General features: G+C 42.9%; 1 protein-coding gene across 1 annotated transcript in view; it reads left to right on the top strand.

Moving 5' to 3' along the window:
* The window catches only part of ANO2 (anoctamin 2), a 321,678-nt gene that overhangs the window by 285,743 nt on the left and 15,784 nt on the right, over window positions 1–20,151 (top strand). Inside the window, exons 24-25 of the mRNA XM_025210200.1 lie at window positions 17,873–18,025; window positions 18,124–18,176. Coding sequence (XP_025065985.1) covers window positions 17,873–18,025; window positions 18,124–18,176 — 206 coding nt within the window. The remainder of the gene's footprint in view (window positions 1–17,872; window positions 18,026–18,123; window positions 18,177–20,151) is intronic.

Below are 20,151 nucleotides of genomic sequence, written 5' to 3'. Positions count from 1 at the left end.
CACACACAAATTTTAAAACACAATTCCTTATTTTAAAGTGAAAGAAAGAGGAAGGAAGAAAAGGTAGAAGAGGAAAAACATATCCAAGGAGGGGAGAGCAACTGCAGGCAAGAGGAAAAGGGGGCTTTCTGCTATAGCAGTAGCAGCAGAAGTAGGGTGTAACAACACTGCCACCCTCTCCCTCTCCCCTCCACCCCCTCAATCTGTCCCTGTCATTAACCAGATATTTTCAGTCTTCCTTAGTTTGATGAGACTTCTACCAGCAGGAAGTTTAATTTCCACCCCATGTCACTGTGGCGGGCCAGTAGGGGGCGCTCCTGCGTTGAGCCGCCCACCTCCCTGCGCCCGACCACCTTCCAGGCTCCGAGTGCCTCCCTTGGGGTGCCTCCCGTCCGGCCGACCCCTTCCCTGGAGCACACCCGCTAGCCTGGGGGTCCCGCTGCCACCATCCAAGGCTCTGGACTCACTTCTGGCTCTGTGCACCTTGGAAAACACAGGCCTGATCGTCCAATGGGTGCTAGACCCAGTATAAGCACTTGGGGCACTTCCCCAAGTCAGGGGCTTATTAGGAAGCCTCCCTTAGTCCACAGACCTCAGGGGCCTCCTTGGCATAATTTAGTCCCACCCCTCAATAAGTCTCCACACCGGTCACAAAGGAGAACTTTATTGATTACAGGGGTAGGGCAGAAACAGGGTAAAAGGTAGAGCAATATCATAGAAATCTTACAGGAATATCAAAGGAATCCCATAGAGCAAACCAGGGTGGCTGAGGTAGCCGTTTCAACACGCATCTGAGTTACTGAAGCTAAATATCTGATCGGATCTCTAGTAGGTTACTCACTCGCATCATCCAGAGGTGCTTGTTGTTTCCTCTGGGGGCAGGGCACTCTTGCAGCATGCGGTGATGAGGAGAGAGCCAGGTTCAGATTCACCTGGATGACCGCATGGCTAATGGCTGCCCTTCTTCCTGGCCCAGGCCTTTTTAAAACCTCCCTGACCTCAGCAGCCGGTCCAATCGAAGCTGCCAATACTGGCTACAAACCGTCCAATCTGCATGGCATCCCTGGCTACCTGGGCCCGCGCGCAGGGCCGGGTCTTCCCCCCCTGCCCAGGTGACCAGAGCATCACCTCCCAGGCGCCAGGCTTTTGTCTGCAGACAAGGAGCGAGATCCCCGCTGTGAGAGATTCAACAGCAGCCTCTCGGGCTGGTGGAGACAGATCTCTGGAGAGGGGCACCGACGGGGGCATTTCTGCCACAGTCACTATTATTACATCCCCTTAACTCTTTTTTACTTCCATTCCCCAAATAATTGACTACCATGATAGGGGAGTGTGATGCCAGGTATAAATTTGTCTTAGGATTCATGTCAGCCTCTGCTATAAAATTCCAAAACAAAGCTTATGAAGGCCTCCTTTTTCATTCTAATTTTGTATATAGCATAAGCTCTGAGCAGTATCTCTATGACTCAAAACAACCCATGAGGACAGAGGTGCAAATAATTGCCAAATAACTCAATGATACAGTCCTGGGATTCAATCCAACAACATCATCAATCCACAGGGAAATGAGACTAAGAGGAAGCAATACACAGGGATTCCAGGGAAAAGCAAGAGCCCAGAGCTTTCACACTACACACAGAACAAAGCTGCAGTGCACCCCACAACCCAGCAGCAGCATAGGTTTAATAGATTTCATAGACGTTAGGGCTGGAAGGGACCTCAAAGATAATCAAGTCCAGCCCCCTGCCCCAGGGGCAGGAAGTCAGCTAGAGTCAAAGGATCCCAGCAAGATAAGCATCCAAGCATTTCTTGAATGAGCCCAGAGTAGGTGCCTGCACCACTTCTGGAGGGAGTCTATTCCAGGTCATGGGGGCTCGGACCATAAAGAATTTTTTTCTTATGTCCAGCCTAAAATGGTCTTGTAGGAGTTTATGACCACTGGTCCTTGTTTTTCCTTGGGGTGCTCTGGTGAACAGACATTTTCCCAGATCTTGATGCACACCCATTATGTACTTATACACTGCCACCAAGTCACCCTTGAGCCTACACTTCTCCAGTCTGAAGAGACCCATGGCTCTCAGCCTTTCTTCATAAGGCATGGTTTATTGCCCTCTGATCATGCATGTGGCTCTCCTCTGGACTCTTTCAAGCTTCTCCACATCCTTTCTGAATTGTGGAGCCCAGAATTGGATGTAGTACTCCAGCTGCAGCCTCACCAAGGCTGAGTATAGTGGGAGGATGACATCCTGAGATTTACTTGGGAAGCATCTATGGATGCAAGCCAGGGTTTTCTATGGTTTACCAGATGCAACATCGCATTGGTGGCTCATGTTCATCTTGTGGTCAGTCATGATCCCCAAGTCTCTTTCAGCAGTGGTGCTAGGAAGCGTAGCACTGCCAAGCCTGTAAGTATGGTGTGGGTTTTTTTCCTGAGGTGGAGTACCTTACATTTATCAGTATTGAATGTCATCAGGTTTGTGTCCACCCACTTACTCAGTTTATCCAAGTCAGCCTGGATCACTAGCCTGTCCTCAGGTGTGGATGCTATGCCCCAAAGTTTAGTGTCATCAGCAAACTTAGCCAGTGTGCTTCTGACACCAATGTCCACATCATTGATAAAGATGTTAAAGAGAATTGGTCCAAGGACAGAGCCTTGGGGGATGCCACTGGTCACGGAGCGCCATAATTATTCACTGCCATCGACCACTACTCTCTGGGTCTGACCTCAGAGCCAATTTCCCAGCCATTGGACTGTGGTGTAGCTGAGGCCGCAGTTGGCCAATTTTTCCATGAGGAGGTCATGGGACACAAGATCAAAGGGTTTTTTGAAGTCCAGATATATGACGTCAATCTGTTCTCCCTTGTCCAGGTGATACATCACCTGGTCATAGGAGATGAGATTGGTCAGGCAAGACCTACCCATGACAAACACATGCTGGTTATCCCTCAGGATGTTGCCCTCAGCCAGTTTATCCAGAAGGGTCTCCTTAATAATTTTCTCAAGAATCTTACCAGTGATTGAGGTCAAACTGATTGGCCTGTAATTCCCGGGATCTACTTTCCACCATTTCTTGAAGATGGGTACCATATTAGCCTTCTTTCAGTCTTCAGGTACTTCACCTGAGCACCATGAGTTTTTGAATATTTTTGCCAATGGTTAGGCTATGACATCTGCCAGCTCCTTGTGTACCCTAGGGTGTAATCTGTCAGGACCAGCTGACTTGAAGGTGTCCAGCCTCTCAAGGTGATCCTTTACTAGATCAACACCTATGCTGGGTATAAACATGCCCTCACCCTGGCCATCCTGTGTCTTGCTAGGCAGGGCAGTCCCACTGGACTGATAAAAGACCGAGACAAAGTACCCATTAAGCAGGTTGGCCTTTTCCTGGGTGTCGGTTATCAGCTGTCCTGTTTGGTTCAGCCGGGGTCCAACGTTACCCTTGCTTTTTTTCCGACTCCCTACGTATCTGAAAAAGGACTTTGTTATCTTTGATATGTGAAGCCAGATGAAGCTTGGTTGCAGCTTTGGCTTTCCTGATCTGCTCCCTGCAGGTATGGACTAGTGCTGAGTACTCCTCCTTGGTGATACTTCCAGCCTTCCATCTTTTATAAGTCTCTCTTTTGAGGCATAGGAAGTCCTCAAGTTCCCTGCTGAGCCAAGGGGGTTGCTGCACCCTTTTGCTACCCTTCCTCTGAGATGGGATGGCCATCCCTTCTGCTGTCAGGATCACTCCCTTGAGGAGCAACGACTCTTCTTCATGTCAAGTTGTGGTCCCCTAGGCCCTCGACAATGAGCCTCCTGAGCTTGTTAAAGTCAGCTCTCCTGAAGTCGAGGACTTCTGTATTGTTGACTGACTTGCCAGCTTTGCAATGGATAGTAAAGATGATCAGCTTGTGGTCACTATCACCCTGCTTTCCATCGATTCTTAGGTCACTAACTATGTCATCCCCTTTGGCCATTACCAAGTCCAGCAACGCTTTACCTCTTGTCACCCCATAGACTTCTTGAGTCAGGTAGAGCTTGTCCATGCATATGAGGAAGCTTTGCGACCAACTGGATTTGGCCGAGTGCTCTTCCCATGAGATGTCCATGTAGTTAAAGTCTCCCATGACAACCATGAACTGAAAACGTGCAGCCTCAGCCAGTTCCCTGGCGAATTCCTGGTCCAGCTCTTGTTTCTAGATAGGAGGTCTGTAGTAGACTCCTACCATGATGTCCCTTGTGCCACATTCCCAATGTATTTTAACCCAGAGAGACTCCAGTCATCCTTCCTGGGTGCCAATGTCAATTTGGAGGGATGTGTAGCTGTCCTTACATAGAGCGCTACACTCCCACCCCTTTTATCTGCACAATCTCATCTGTACAGGGTATAGCCATCTATACCTGTGGCCCAATCATAGGTGGAGTCCCACCAGGTCTCCATTATCCCTATGAGGTCATAGTCATTCTTGTTTACCAGGAGGATCAGTTCCTCCTGTTTATTCCCCAAGCTCCTGGCATTTTTGTACAGGCAGGCAAGTGTCCCATTGGGGGCCCCTGCCTTCCCTCACACATCATTCCGGGGCTAGGGTAGGGGTGGGTTCCCTTAAGTGTCTTAGCCTGCTGGATTTGCAGGAGTTGCCCAGTGGGCTTGCAGTGGCGATAATCCCCCCAACCTCTGGTGGGCTTAGTTTAAAGCCTGGTCGAGCAGGTCAGCCAGTCTGGCTGAGAAGAGCCTCCTCCCCAGTGGAGTGAGGTGGAGGCTGTCTCTCGGCAGCAGACCACTGCCTCTCTCACCAAAGAGTGGACTGTACATCTGCAGTTCTGTACTTCTGTAGATCTGTACTTCTGCTGTGTACTGCAGCAGAAGTAGATCCAAGGGGGACCATGCAGAGCACAAGCTTCAGGGTATGAAAGCATTCAGGAGAGAATCAGTGTTAGTCAAATAGATAGCAAGTTGTCTGAAATCAGACATCTGTATAATTTTGTAAGTGACAGTTCCTGTCTTAAAATAGGCAAGCCATGCCAAAAACAGCTGAATAGAAATGCATTTTACGATGCAATGTATATGTCATTTACATTTAATATAAATATGTTAATTGATCTGTATAATGGCAGGTGCTCATGTTCTCTCTCTAGCTATTTTTGTGGGTCAAACCTTTGGTCACTAAGATGGTGTGAAGGGGTCTTAAAGCTGCCTTCACCAGCCATTATTTTTTTCTTAGCAGTGCCAAGAACCACTCTTGCCTACCTTGAGAATTGGTTGCATGTTGGAACTTTATTCTCCTGCTTTTACATGTTTGTAAGTTACTGAAAAATCCTCTTTTTAGACTGAAATTTTTCATGGTTTGCTTCAGCCCAGAGGTGATTTCTTTCTCCTGGAAAGTTTAAGCAACTCCCTTTCAGCATTTTTTAGTTATACAAGGGCAAAACATATATTTCTCCCTTGTAAACCTATTCAGATGTTTTAATGCTCAGGCATAACTCAACAATGTCTGTATTTTAACAACCCAAATTTCCTGGTTTGCTAGTCCTCTCTATGGACAAGGCCTTTTGTTTATTGGTAATAAACAAATAGAAAAAAAACCCCTAACTGTTTATAAATATTTAATTTCTTCTCCTTGCACATCTGTGGTAGTAGATACTGCTCATGTTGGGAGCTACACTGCATTAAAGGACAAATTGTCATTTGAAATCATTGCAAGGGTAAGAAAAAAACAGCATTCCTTCCAGCATTTTGTGCACCTTGGAGTGGAAGCCTTAATTCTCTGTTGCATGGTGTGACAAACAGTTCATCCTTCTAATCAAGCATGGTTAATGGGGACAGAGGTGGGGCTAGAAGTCTGCTATCACCTTGAATTCCATCTATCCCTAAGCTAGTTTTAAGCCTGTGCACTCCACTGTAATTGTGGCTGGCTTCAGAGAAGAAATTCTGGGAGGAGGGTCTTTGCATCCTCTGGTCCCAAGAGTCAATGAGGCATGCATGTTCTATATGGGGACAGATTCATTGATCTTACTGAGGCATCACATGGGCGCAAGTGACTGCCTGTGTGGAACAATTTGCAGAATAGAGGCTCACATTTTCAATGCTTTTAATGCATTTATCTTGAGGCTTTGACCCTGAATTTAAAATGGTTGTTTAAAATAACAGCCAACATAGAGTGCCTCATTGTGCAATCAGTCAGGGGTAACTGGATGGTCACCCTGAGAAGCAGTAGGTGAGTTTGCTATTTTAGATATTTGTTTCCAACAAGGGAACTGGCATATCAGGCAAAGAGAATGGCCCATTGACCCTTGTATTATGCCAGCACCACAGCAAGCCATGCCCTGTCCGTGGCAAAGAGAAATAAATGAAACCTAAGCTGCTCCTCCCCAGCATGCCTGTTGCTCTGAGTCCACATCACTAAATTCAGCTGTCAGATTCACTGCTCAGTGACTCAGACCACCCACGTGGACAGGAAACACTTTGAGCAGCTCAGCACTGAACCTGTCAGTTGAGATTGTTCTGAAGGGCATCAAGAAGAAATGGAGAGATGAGGAGCAGCTCTGTCCACTTACTGGCATTTTTTTCTAATTTGGGCTTGAGAGGGAAGGAGGGTGCTGAGCTCCAGGGGCTGAGGGGTAGCTGTATTTTCTTTACTTGCTTAAAATGTGAGTGTAGTAGGGTATAACATGGAATAAGGAATCTGGGGAAAGGAAGAGGAAGCTTTTCTTTCATTATCATTATATTAAAATAACAATAATAACAACAATAACAAGCTACATCCCGAAGTCTTTACCTGGTTTCCCCTAAGTCCTTACTCAGACAAGCTCCAGTGGAAGCCAGTTGGTATTTCTTGACTGAGGACTAAGAGAACTGACTAACAACTGCACCTGGGGTCTCTACATATTCAGATATGGGGAAGGAAAGGAAAGTAAGGGCAAGATTGTACCCCTACATGGAAATTCTTTAAGTGTCCCCATAATCATAGTATCTGACCATAGTACCTTCACAACATCCCTGTGAAGTAGAGAAGTTCTGTTATACCTACTTTTTGAAGGCAGGCTTCTGAGATGTAGAGAAGTTCAGTGACCCCAGATCACACTCAAAGCCTTTGGCAGAATCAGGATTTTTGAACTCAAGTCTTACAAATGCAAGCATATGTCCTCACAACTGACTAGATCATCCTTTCTCTCCCAGGCCATGGAGAGTTTCCAACAGGAGGAAGGGTATCTATCCCATCTCTGAAAGGAGCCCTTGCCTCCCCAGAGTTATGTGCATGTCCAGGGTGTCCCCTAGTAGGCCATAATATTCTCTGTTGGATATTAGTTGCTTGATAGAGGTCTGAGGGTGAGGTTTCCAGAATGATTTGGGGGTGGAGAGGAGTTTTGTATGTAGCTGGAGGGCTAGCTGAGTACCTGTTTGAAATTATTATTTCAATGCTGCTAGAATTTTATTGCATTGGTAATTGTGTATGAGTGTGTGAAGAGCTTTGGAGAAGCCATTTATTCAGTGTTTAAATTTATGTTAAATCAATATTGCTATATCATAACAAAAGTTAGACGACAATGAAAACCCTTGGAAAGAAGATAGAATCTTTTATATATAGATACCACAAAAGACTCCTCCACAGTTTCTGACCATAACTGGAATCACAAAGACAGGCAGAAGAATTGAACAGGCAAATATCATCATGGGAATCTAAGAAAGAAGATGGAGGTGGATAGGCCATGTGCTAAGAATGGGTAATCAAGAGATACCTAAACAGATGATGTTTTGAAAAGCAACTGCAGAAGAAAAGGAGGCGGGCCTGAATAAAGAAAGAATTCAGAGAAAAAGGAATGAAATGGGAATAAGATGGTTGATATGATATTAGAGAGAAGAATAGCTGAAAGAAAATGGTTGAAATGCTTCTTCATAGGTTCTGAATATCAGACAGCGTTAAGGACTGCAAGAAAGTAAACAAATAAATAAAGCATGGAGTCCACATGCATCTGAGCCACCAATAGGTCTCATGTTCTTTTGCCCTTGCTTGTTGGGCTCCATCCTGTAAGGGGACTGAGCAGAGAGTCAAATCCAGCAAAATTCCTACATCAGGAAGTTGTGCCTCTGAAGTCAAGGGTCAAATTTTCTTCAATGTTTATTTTGTTATATACCAAGGACAGTAGTGGAATGTTGGCAGTTGATAGACCCACATGATATACCAGCACTCAAAGCATCAGGTCTTTCAGGGGAGGAGGTCTGTCCAGTTTCTTAGTCATCTAATGGCTCATTTGCTGTATACATATTAGCTTGCAGCGACAGGCATTGGCAAATTACTTGAGTTCAGATGAGCTATAAATAATACTAATGAAACAAAATTAAAATAATAGACCTCCACAACAACTCAGTTCTGCATATGTATGTGTGTGTTGGGGTGGGGGCAGGGAAGGGGTAATGCCTCTAGCGATTTATCCCTGAAGGCAACCAGTTGACATTGACAATGACCTTGTGTTTTAACTTGGTCAATTGTTTTTGCCTCTTTTCTATACCCCATCTCAGAGCCAAGGGTTTATGTGATATTTGAAAGCTTGTTTGAAGGCTAAATAAGAGAAATTGTTTGAACTGGCTTATGTTGGAATCAATGGTGAAACACCCATTTGATTTCAAAGGGAACAGGATCGAGCCCAATGCCTGTAACTATGTCCTGCCATAAAGATTAATCCTGGAGGTTTGGAAGAATTTCCCCTAAAGCAGGAAAAGCTATCAAAACGGCAACGTGTGAGGCATAAAAAAGAAAAAAAGAAAAAAGGAAAATGAAAAGAAACCTGAAGAGGCCCACATTTTTCTGTAATCTCTATAATGAGGCTGGATTTGGAAGTGCCATCTTCCTCTGTCCATGTGTAGGCATGTTGTATACATGCTTACCACAGAGAAGTGCATGTTTCCCTTTGGTTTCATTGCCAAACTTGGTTATATGTTTCAGGCATACATTTCAGTTAGTACAGGACAGATTCTCCCTTCAGTGTTTACTGCTGCTGCTTCTTTTCATGTTGCTATATCACATTTGACCATTTTGTTATGCATGCTTGTGCTCATTTATTGTACTTGACAAGGTCTTTCATTATACATGTGCCTTCAAGCAGCAGGCACTGCAGCAGGTGTTGCATAGTCTGCGGCTCTGTGCCACAGTCACAGGTGGTTGAACCAATGGTATAGCTCCACTTCTTCATTAGGTCCTTGGAGTGTCCAACTCCAGTGCATAGGTGGTTCAGATATTGCCACTTTTGTTATGGTTCATCAGACCCTGATAGTAAAGACTCAGCCACTGGAATATCCATTTTTTAAACTGTCAGATATTTTTTTTTCAACCTCTCGTTCCAGATCTGTAGTTGTATCTTCCTGGGTGTGGCATCGAGAGGTTGGGTGCTGGTGAGGAAACTCCGGTGTGGCTTAAGTCATTTGTGTGTTGTAGGATGGTCCTACAGTGGGTGTCTCACATCTCCAGTTTGTCTCAATCATTCTTTCCTACTGGCCAGTGCTCTTCTGATATCAGGCGGAGCAATGCCAGCCACAAGTACACACTGTTTGGGCTGGTAGGCTTCAGACGTCCTGTGATGCATTGGCAGCTATCATTCAGAATGGGGTCAAGGTGCTTAGTGTGTATTGGTCTCTCCTATACAGTGCATTCATACTCAGCAGAGCCAGCCCAGTAGTTTGGATGGTTGAGGGGCTAGCACCCCATTTTGAGTTGGTGAGTTTATGTAAGATGTTGTTATGAGTGCTCACCTTTGCTTTTGTCTTTGTGATGTATTCTTTGTATGAGAGGGTTCAATAGAGGGTGACTCCAAGGTAAACTGGGTTTGGGCTCTAGTCCCGGACCATGTAATGTTGACCTGAAGGCTGGCCGCATGGTTTTTCAGATGGAAGGCAGATACTTGTCTTTTCAGTGTTTTGGGTTTTTATGAATAGGTCATCTGCATAGATAAAAGATTTTGTTTCCAGATTGATTAGTTGGTCATTCATATAGATGTTATATAACAACAGTGTGAGTACATCTCCTTGGGGAAAGCCATTTATCTGTCGCTTCCATCTGCTTGGCTTCCCATCCAGCTTGACGGAAAAAAAGAAGTCAGTTTACAAGCAGTGTTTGTATCATCTCTGTAAAGTGTAGATCTTTTATCATTTCTGGGACCTTATGGAGTAGTTGGTGGTGGTTAACTATGTTGTAGGCAGCTGTTTGGACCATGAACACAGCTCTGGTAATTTGACATCTTTTGAAACCATCTTCAATATTGTTTGCTGAGAGTAAGGCATGGGTTCAGTGATTCTTGACCAAGGTACCATGGAACCCTGCAGTGCCTCAGGATTCTTTAAGGGTGTCGTGCAGTGCCATGCAACATTAGCACAATTTGGTGTGCAAATAACTACACATGATTCACAAGATAAACCCAGAATTTTACATAGGAATCCATAATGTCAAAAACATGCTGACCTGTTGAGTTCTGTGCAGCAGAAGAATTTCTCTATTCTTTTTCCCCACTCAAGAAGTAAGTGAAAGATAAGAGCTGGCATTTTCTGAGGGGAGCTTTTACTTTAACAATGGGCCCTTTGGGTGCAATAAGGTTGAGAACCACTGTGTTAATCTATGAGGAATCCAATTGCACTGGTGACCACTTGAGGACTGTGAAGAAGCCAGGGGCAGAATCGTGAACATTTACCTTCCATTTGGTCAAAACCTGCTAGTAAAAATAAGTGCGGTTACTTATGAAGTTAACCTCTTTTGGATGTAAGTCAGGTAGATACGTAAGAAACTATTTTCTGTAAATGGTTTAATTTAGGACCAGATTTTGTATCCCATGCACAAGCAGAGTAGCTCATGCTCATGCATTGAGACTCTAATGGAAGTCACTGGGGATATTTGCATTAAGTGCTATTGTGATTGAGGAAGCAAAAGAGCAGACCAGGGAAACAACAGACCCATTAGCCTCACTTCAATATCTGGGAAGTTACTGAAGCATATCCTAAGGAAAGCCATTTGCAAGTGTCTAGAGGTGGAAAGGCTGATTGCAAGCAGCCAGCATGGATTTGTGAAGAACAAATCATGTCAAAGAAATCCTATTTCTTCCTTTGACAAAGTAACTACTTGGGTGGATGTTAGAAATGCTGTGGATACAGTGTATCTGGATTTCATCAAGGCTTTATACAAGGTCCTAGAAGACTTTCTCTTAAACAAACTGGAGATATGTGAACTAGATAAAACTACTGCAAGGTGGATAGATAATTAGTGTAATAGCCACAAGCAAAGGATGGGTCAGAATGGCAGGAGATTTAAAGTGGAGTCCCTCAGGGGTCTGTCCTGGGCCTGGTGCTATTTAATGTGTTTATTAATTATTTGGATGCTAGCACAGAAAGCTTCTTGAGCAAGTCTGCAAATTACATGAAACTGGGAAGTATTGTGAACACATTGGAGGATGAGAGTGCAATTCAGAAGGATCTTGACAGATTAGAAAGCTGGGCTAGAGCTAACAAGATGAAGATCAAGGTGGACAAATGCAAGGTGGAATAATCAAAAACACAAATATAAAATAGGTGACACCTGGCTGGGTGGCAGCTCTCTGGAAAAGCACCTGGGAGTCTTGGTGGATCACAGACTCAATATGAGTTTGCAGTATGATGCAGCCACATAAAAGGCAAATGTGGTTTTGGCATGCATCAATAAAGGCATTAGGTACAAGACACGGGAGGTGATAGTGTCTTTCTACTCAGCACTGGTTAGTAGGGGTGTGCGAAGCGGGCCCTATTCAATTTAGATTTGTTTTCAGCCTGAATTGGGGACAGTGATTCGATTAGCTGATTAGCTGTGTCCAGTTTTGGGCTCCACAATTCGCTTGAGAGAGTCCAGAGAAGAGCCACGTGCATGATCAGAGGTCAGGGAAACAGACCCTATGATGACAGGCTGAGAGCCGTGGGGCTCTTTAGCCTGAAAAAGCGCAGGCTCAGGGGTGATCTGATGGCCACCTACAAGTTTATCAGGGGTGACCACCAGCATCTGGGGGAACGTTTGTTCACCAGAGCGCCCCAAGGGATGACGAGGTCGAATGGTCACAAACTACTTCAAGATCGTTTCAGGCTGGACATAAGGCATATTTTCAGATCTATGCATGCATGCATGGAGAAATGCATGCATGTCTGATTGCAATTAAACTGCAGACTTGCTTTTTTATGTAAAGGCTGACAGTGCTGCATGCATGGGTTAGAGCAGCGTTCTCAATGTCGTATCTTTTTGAATGGCTTAGTGCAGCATTTTTAGTGAATGGCTGTAGCAGTAACAAGTTTGCCGTACCTTAATTTTGATATTGCAACATTTCTTTTACGTCGCAAACTATTTTAAAATATCTTTACATAAACTCGCATATTCTCTACAAGATGCAAGAATGCTGGTGTATTTGCATATCTGTATTTGCTTTCCATTCTGTCCAGGATGACTTACTGAATTGACCTAACTATATCCAACATTTAAAAAAAACTGACAAAAGAAAATGGCATTAGTAAGACTGTCATTTTCAAATAAGTGTGTTTTTGCTTGCTTTCCTAAAACTTAATGTTGTCTTAAGTGTAGCAACTTTTTCAGGTTTTTTTTAAGTATACATTAGGCTGAAATCTAGATTTGGATCTATTAAAAAAAAAAAAAAAATCTTCAGAAAAATGAATGTAATAAAACTTTTTAAACTGTTCTTCCACAGCATATTATGGAAAGCTACAGTAGAACTTACTAGAGGAGATGCTATTCAGTATCGATATTTTAAAGGGTGCTTCTTAGAGCCTAAGGTATGTATGATATTTTTTTAAAGTTAGATAGCCTTTAACTTAATGATGTTTTTCAATTTAACTTGTCAGGAATGTATTTTTACTCCAGTTAAAAATGTTAGGTTTGTACTATGTGAAAACTTAATTTTTTGGGGGGAAAGCATGCAAAATAATCCTTAAAGTCTGTGACATACTGCTGTTATATCTGAAGTGTATTTAGTATAGCCCGTTCTATTCCCTCTTTCAGAATTACTGTCTTTTTATTTTTTCAGTAACGTTAAAATACATGAGGATAGTGTAGAGCTTAAATAATGTATTAAATTCTTTATTACTTACGGTCTGGAAAGATAAAAATGATCTAGTTACTTAACACATAATTTAAAAAGGACAAGAGTATTTCAGTATGTTAATGTAAACTTAATAAACATGTTGAAATTCTGCTTACCCCATTCGTTGTTTTTATATTAAGAAGGTTTTGTCCAAAAAGTCAAGTATTAACTGCCTTTTGGCTTATGCAGTTAATGAACATTTACCACTTCCAGTTGTACTGTCATGCAGAGCTTTTTATACAGGTGTTTGCATAAATTAAAAAGGCATATAGTTTTTGGTTTGATTCATATTGAACCTGCCAGTGAAGGTTTAGAAGGCAGAAAACCCATTTCTAGATTGGTAGAAACTGTGCTGGGGTTCAAAAGAAGCTCCTCTTGGGTTAGGAACAAGAGGGTTCTAAGAAATGCATATGAATATATAATCATGGCAGGAGCATGAGCCAGGTCCTCCTTTAGATGCATTTCCTAGCAGCCTCTAACACTGAAGAGAAATGACTCGGATCCATCTAGTTATCTCTTTGCACTTGCTAATTCTATAAATATACAGTAACTAAATTTAGGGGTGTGCGAAGCGGGTCATATTTGATTTGGATTCGGCCTGAACTGGGGACAGTGATTTGATTCATTGATTCAGATCACTGTCCCTGATTTTATTCGGCTTAACCCGAATCTGAAGATGCTTGGTGGGGAACCCAGAAGTGGACTGGAAGTACTTCCAGTCTACTTCCGGATCTGCCACCAAGTGCTTAGGGGGGCCCCTTGTGCCGCCACCCCCCCAGCTCGGTGATCAGCCATGGGGGGACCCTGGGTGTCCTCCCAGACCCAGGAGGCACCAGTTGCCGAGCTGGGGCAGCATGGGTGGGGGGCCCTGCACACACTGCGGTGACCCAGAAGTGGACTGTAAGTGTTTCTGGTCCACTTCTGGATCTGCTGCTGAACGTTCTGGGGACCCCCCACACTCCTATGGGATGCTAAAGGCACCTCAGCATCACAGCATTTATGAGCCGCCTAGTACCTAGAGGTATGTAGAAAAAACATTTAAAGCTGTGTCTGTTTCCAAATCGTTGTATCTCTCCGAATCAATTTGGAGGGTTTCAATTCAATTTGGAGAAATTGAAGGGTCCTCTGAATTGATTCAGATTCAGAGATTTGGCCACTGAATCAGGCCAAATCTCTGCTGAATCGAATCGGGGACTGAAGCTTCACACAACCTTACTGGTTAGGCCTCATCTAGAGTACTGTGTGTAGTTCTGGGCTCCACATTTTAAAAAGGATGTAGAGAACTTAGAGAAGGCCCAAAGGCAGGTAACAGATATGATTAAGTACTTGGAAAGCAAGTCATATGAGAAAAGGCTGAAGGAGCTAAACATGCTGAGCTTGTGGAAAAAGTGCTTAAGGGGGGTGGGGCATGATAGAAGTCTTCAAATATTGAAGGAATGCCAAAAAGAAGAGGGAAAGCACCTTTTCTTTCTTGTTGAAGAGAGAAGGATGCAGACCAATGTCTTGGAGTTGCAGCAAAGTAAGTTTAGATTGGATATCCAGCAAAACTTCTTCAGAGTTAGAAGGGGGGGCAGGGGGGAAGGGAGCAGTAGAATAGACTGCCTAGGCTTAGGGAAGTTCTGGATTCTCCATCCCTGGAGGTGTTCAAGAAGAGGTTGGACAGCCACTCATCTAGGCATAGCTATGCCTGTGTTGTACTGTAGGCATTTTTAAAACTTCTGGTTGCTCCTGAAACTCCATCCCCCCCCCCCCCTTTTGTGTCAGGGTGTTTTTAAACTTTCCTCAGAGGCATTGGGTATTGACTACGGCCAAGGCTGGTGGCTTTGACTGGGGTGTACCAATGCTCCTGCTGGGAGCAAAGGTGGATGTTCCTGGCCAGAAGGTCTTGCTTCTCCACTAAGAGTCAGACCGATCACCATACTTAGGTCAGAAAGGAATTTTACCCCATGGTCAGATTGATGCGGACTGTGGGGGGGTTTGCCTACCTCTGTAGTGAGGGCATGGCCCTCTACCCAGGATTTCTTGACCATATATTGACAACATGTCATAGAAGCGGAATGTGGGCTACTGTGGTTCCCCTGCTTTACTTGTAGCAGGTTAGGGTGTTAAGTCTGTGTTGTGTTAGGCTTGGTGGTAGTTATATATAGAGTTTAGATTATGGATTGTATAAAATGGTTTGGATACAGTCAGACAGGGGGTTAAACTAGATGACCTCTGGAGGTCCCTTCTCTATTCTATAATTCCCACAGTGGATTTTGCCCTTTTCAATGTTTTCAGGATTTGAGTTTTATTAATCTGTTGGTGTTTCATAATTACTCAGCAAATAGTTTAAAGTAACACATTTTAGTTTTTGGGCTGTTCAGAAACTATTTATTTTGACTGTAATTTTGAATGTTTGCTATTCATGACGTGATGGATCATGTAGATCACATGGTTCCTTTTTATTTCTAAGCACTCAGATCACTGACATTTTTAATAGAGGGAAGAAGGATAATAAAGAGTTTTCAAGATGGCCACACAAACACTTTTGGCATATGCCTCTGTGAAAACACATTCACACAATTACCCAGAAGACTTCTCTTTACCTTGAAGAGGCTTTTATAAACTAAAACAAACAATCCCCCTGCCCCCAAAAATCATATTGATATTCCCTAGGAAATGACTAAAAAGTGTTGCGATCCCCATCAAAGCACAAGTGTGAGGTTTATATTCAAACAAATAATGGCAAATTCTTTTTACAGTCTACACAAATCAATTCCTGAAAAAGATTTGCTTCAGACCAAATAAGGCACATTTTGGTGCTGTATATTTTTCTAAGCATTTCACAGTTTTGGGACACTGTGGTAACATCTGTTTTTATTTCCTTGTTAATTCCTTTTCCTGACTCAAACATAAAATATCCAGGAAAGTATAATTTCAAGGATAAGATATCCTTGTGTGTTGAAAAGGCTTCATCTTGGTATGTTAGAAGGATATCTTTATACAAAAAGGCAAATCAGGGTAAACAGAAAATAAAGACCACAGTTATAAGAAAGATAATGCTTTATTGTGCAAATACATTGTTACTGGGAGGGGACCTGAGGGGAATGTAAGGAGGCTTGAAACACATACCCAAAAATAAGATATGTGCAGAAGAAAGACTTGAATAAAGCTCTGTGCTCAGAGAACAAAGCCTAAAGACATTTTTCTAAAGGAGATAGCAAAATAGTTGTGCTATGCAAAAATTGGTTTTCTTTCTTTCTTTCTTTCTTCTCCAAAAGTGCAAAGGACATCTGTTGTAATGGGCAGAGAGTTCTTACTGAAATATTATATTCTGCTTAAAAAGAAGTCACACCAAATATCTCTGCAGTACAGTCAAATCCTCTTTGCAATGTTATTTCTTTAATGCATGAGTGTAACGTGCAGCTAGACTGGTATTTATTTTTGTTGTGGTTACTTTTGTTTCATTTGGTCAATGTGCTTTCCAGTCTTTTCTTTGGTCACTGTGCATTACATTTTCTGGGAAATAAAAACTGATTCGTATATTGCAAATAATGGGGCATGTTACCTTTTACAATGAGAAGGTTCTCGCCTGAGGTAATGAGAACTAGTGACTCCAGCAGTTTTTTTAATGGGAGATAAGGGCACTTGGGATTACCCAGCAGCTGCTCAGGACTCACAGCAACAGAAGGTCAGCACCAAGCAGGATCATCCCAGAATGTGTTTTATCCTGCAAGCTGAATGCACTCAACTGCCTTTGAAGGCAAATGGAATTAAAGCCATTCCCTGAATTATATTCAGCCTGCACTGTGCATGGTCCTAAATATCTTGGAAACACCAAGAATCTTAGAAAAGTGCATTCATTTCTCTCTATTGTGCTCTAACAAGAGTCTAAAAAAATCTTTCTTAGCTGTCTGTAGAATGAAAGTGTTTACTTATGTCTAGATGACCTTCTCCCTGTCTCTCACCCTGAAATAAAAAAGCATAAATTACTAGGAAATTTTCTATGTTTAAATTCAAAAGTTGCATTATTTATTTGCATTTTGGTGTTACACAGGGTGGCAGTGAACTCTTATCTTTTTTTTCCTTTGAGGTAACCAGGTTTGTAGCTCTCCAATAATTAAAATGTTTTAGGATTTGTCGAGATCTTGGGACACCTATGCTTCAAACAGGGGCCAGACAATCCATGCTCCTTCAGAAGCTCACCTGCCATTGGATCCTTTGATGTAGTAGTAATCTCTACCTAGCTACTTTTCCACAGTGAAGTGCCAAACAAGGACTTGCAGCCTTAATTATGCAATGAGTAGCATTAGCTTGTACTAACATTGCAGCAGAATTTCCCTGGGTTCTGAAGAGTGATGGTGCCATCACCTATGATCATACCAGAAATCACCCATGAGCCCATCCAGCCATGTCTCAGGACATATAGCAAGCACCCATTCTGGGTAGTTTTCCCAGAAAGTCTGACAGAGGACCTTGGGAATGGAGACAGTGTTTTGAAGGGTTCCCTTTCAAGTGCATCATATCTCCCCTAGAGAGCTGGAGGGACAGCACAACCTTCTTCAAATTATTGCATGTAAAAAGAAAATAGTGCACACATTACTTTTTATTAAAAAATGATTATTTATTCTGGTTTTTGGAGACACATGAGGAGCAACATGCATCATTACAGCCACCCTAAGAAAAAAAAGTTGAGAAGCCCTTTTTCATTTGTAGACTTGCATTGCCACCAGACTGTTTACTAGTGGGATAGTAGCTGCAGACATATACGTAAAGCTCAGTTTCAAAAATCAATTCAACATCTTTCTCTTCCAGTCATCCAGTTTGGCTTTGTCACACTCTTTGTTGCCTCCTTCCCTCTGGCACCAGTATTTGCCCTTCTCAACAACATCATAGAAGTTCGACTTGATGCAAAAAAGTTTGTTGCTGAATTAAGGAGGCCAGATACAGTAAGAGCAAAAGATATAGGTATGTAATGGAAGATCTCTGCAATGATGGCAGTACCTGGAAATCACCTAAGAGGAGACAATTCCTTTTAACAAACCTTTGTTTTAACTCTTTTACAGGAATTTGGTATAACATTTTGAGTAGTATCGGGAAGCTTTCAGTTATCATTAATGTAAGTATCTGTTTATCTTTCAAACATGACCACCTGAGATTATTTTGTCCCTTGGGTCTAATTTAAATTTTGAGCAATGTTTAGTTTCCTTAATTACTATACAACACACTGAGAAACTAAGTTTTTCATTTCACTGCTTTTGGGAGGTTTCAAACATCATCTAAGTTACCTGGGAGATGTATATTAACTCATCTCTTTCTCTGTATTCTTATGTTATGTGGGACATAATTTGTAAAGGTTATTAAATAATGAGCCATAATCATGCAAAAACAAGTACATCAATAGAGGTCTAGTTCTCGTTCATGCAAAGACCCCTGTACAGCCACTGTGAGAGTTTAAATATAGGTGCACGTGAGCTGGGTGCAGGGTAAAACAAAATAAGGCCTTGTCTGGATGAAAAAGTTTTACAAGTTATGTCAGTGTAGATATGGTTATATGAGCAGCAGTGTAGGAACACAAATGGGCACCAGGGTCAAAATGGAAACAGTAGCTTCTGGTTCATGATCATGAACATGAGCATGCAGCTGCCAGCAGCAGCTGATTTCCCTTCCAAAGTAGCTCCCAGGGTAGTTGCCCCTACCACACCTTCTTTGTTATGCTACTGTCTATGAAAGTAGAATGCTGTGCAAACAGGGCTCTGGCATCTGTTATATTTGTGGCATTTTACATGTGTAATCCTTCTGCCAGGCACCAGTCGGCAGCAAAAAGTGCCGGGTTCACATTTCAGAGTATCTCATACATTATACCAGTGACTTAAGCCCCCACCCAGAAATCTGGGAACACTAAATTTGCTGGGGTGTCCCATAGAAACAAAACCCCCTCCTCACAAGCAGTGTAAACAAGAACATTTATTACAAAACCCAAATTTATTACAGAGAATAAAAACAAAACAAAGGAAAACACTAAATTTAATTTTAAAACACTATTAACTACAAAGCAAAGTGTATAGGTGGCACCCTCTTGAGGAGGCTTAACCCATACCCAAGCAGTCTGGGACTTGGAGCTCCCCAACTGGTAGTTCTGGGGGTCTGCACCCCTACACCTGCCCTTCAGCAATGGGCTGGAGAGGGGGCCCACAGGGGAGGGTCCTATGAGCTGCTCTTTGAGTTCACTGTGCCGTGAGGAGCTGCTTGACAGTGTGGGTCCTTCTGCATTGCAAGGGGCTCTACTGCTCCTGGAGATGTGATACAGCACTGATCTCCACTTCTGCATGGTGACTTCAGCTTTCATCAGCATACCACGCCCCAGAATTTCTAGTCCCGATCCCAGCTCTGCTGGGCAGAAAACTGGGTAGGCTCAGACCTTCTTGTTTTTTTGCATTTGGAGACGCATGCTATCCACTGGCATTTTAGGTACTCACATTGTGACAACAGTCATGTCTTCCTTCTTGATAGGTGGAATGTTAAACTGTGTAATTTTGAGTTTAAAAAAAATCTAAGGCTTGATTCTGCTAATTTTACTCCCACTGAGTAAATTGGGTGGTGGGCATGTCTAAAAATAACCATGTGCTGCTGAGTGTCTAAAGATAACTATGTGCCAGTACTAAATGTCCAGTCTGGGGCACATGTAGATGTGTCCAGTGAAAACGTTCAGATTAGGGTGGCAAGATGTGGCAGTAAATGACCTTTTATATACACAGTACAGGTACTTGTTGGCCCTGTTCTGCCCCAGCTGATATCACTTTTACAATGGTACAAACTCCATTGACTTTGGTGAAGTCATTCTAGATGCAGTCTGGACCAAAAAAAAGAGAATGCAAATTGATTATGCAGCCAATGCAATGAATGGAGCAACACCCATTTATACCACCTGAGGATTTGGCTGTTACATCTTTTACAAATTAATGTGTTGTTAATGCATTGCTTGACATCCCTTGTAATACTCCCATTGATTTCAGTGGGGCCAGGATCAAGACCAGCCTAGGTAAACTAACTGCTCTAATTATTTCCTGCTCTTAGAAGTGTTTCACTTGCTT

This window comes from Alligator sinensis, unplaced genomic scaffold (genome assembly GCF_000455745.1).
Source record: "Alligator sinensis unplaced genomic scaffold, ASM45574v1 scaffold35_1, whole genome shotgun sequence".
NCBI classification, from domain to species: Eukaryota; Metazoa; Chordata; order Crocodylia; family Alligatoridae; genus Alligator; species Alligator sinensis.
Note: the sequence above shows the minus strand (reverse complement) of the source record. Positions and strands in the feature narration are given on the sequence as shown.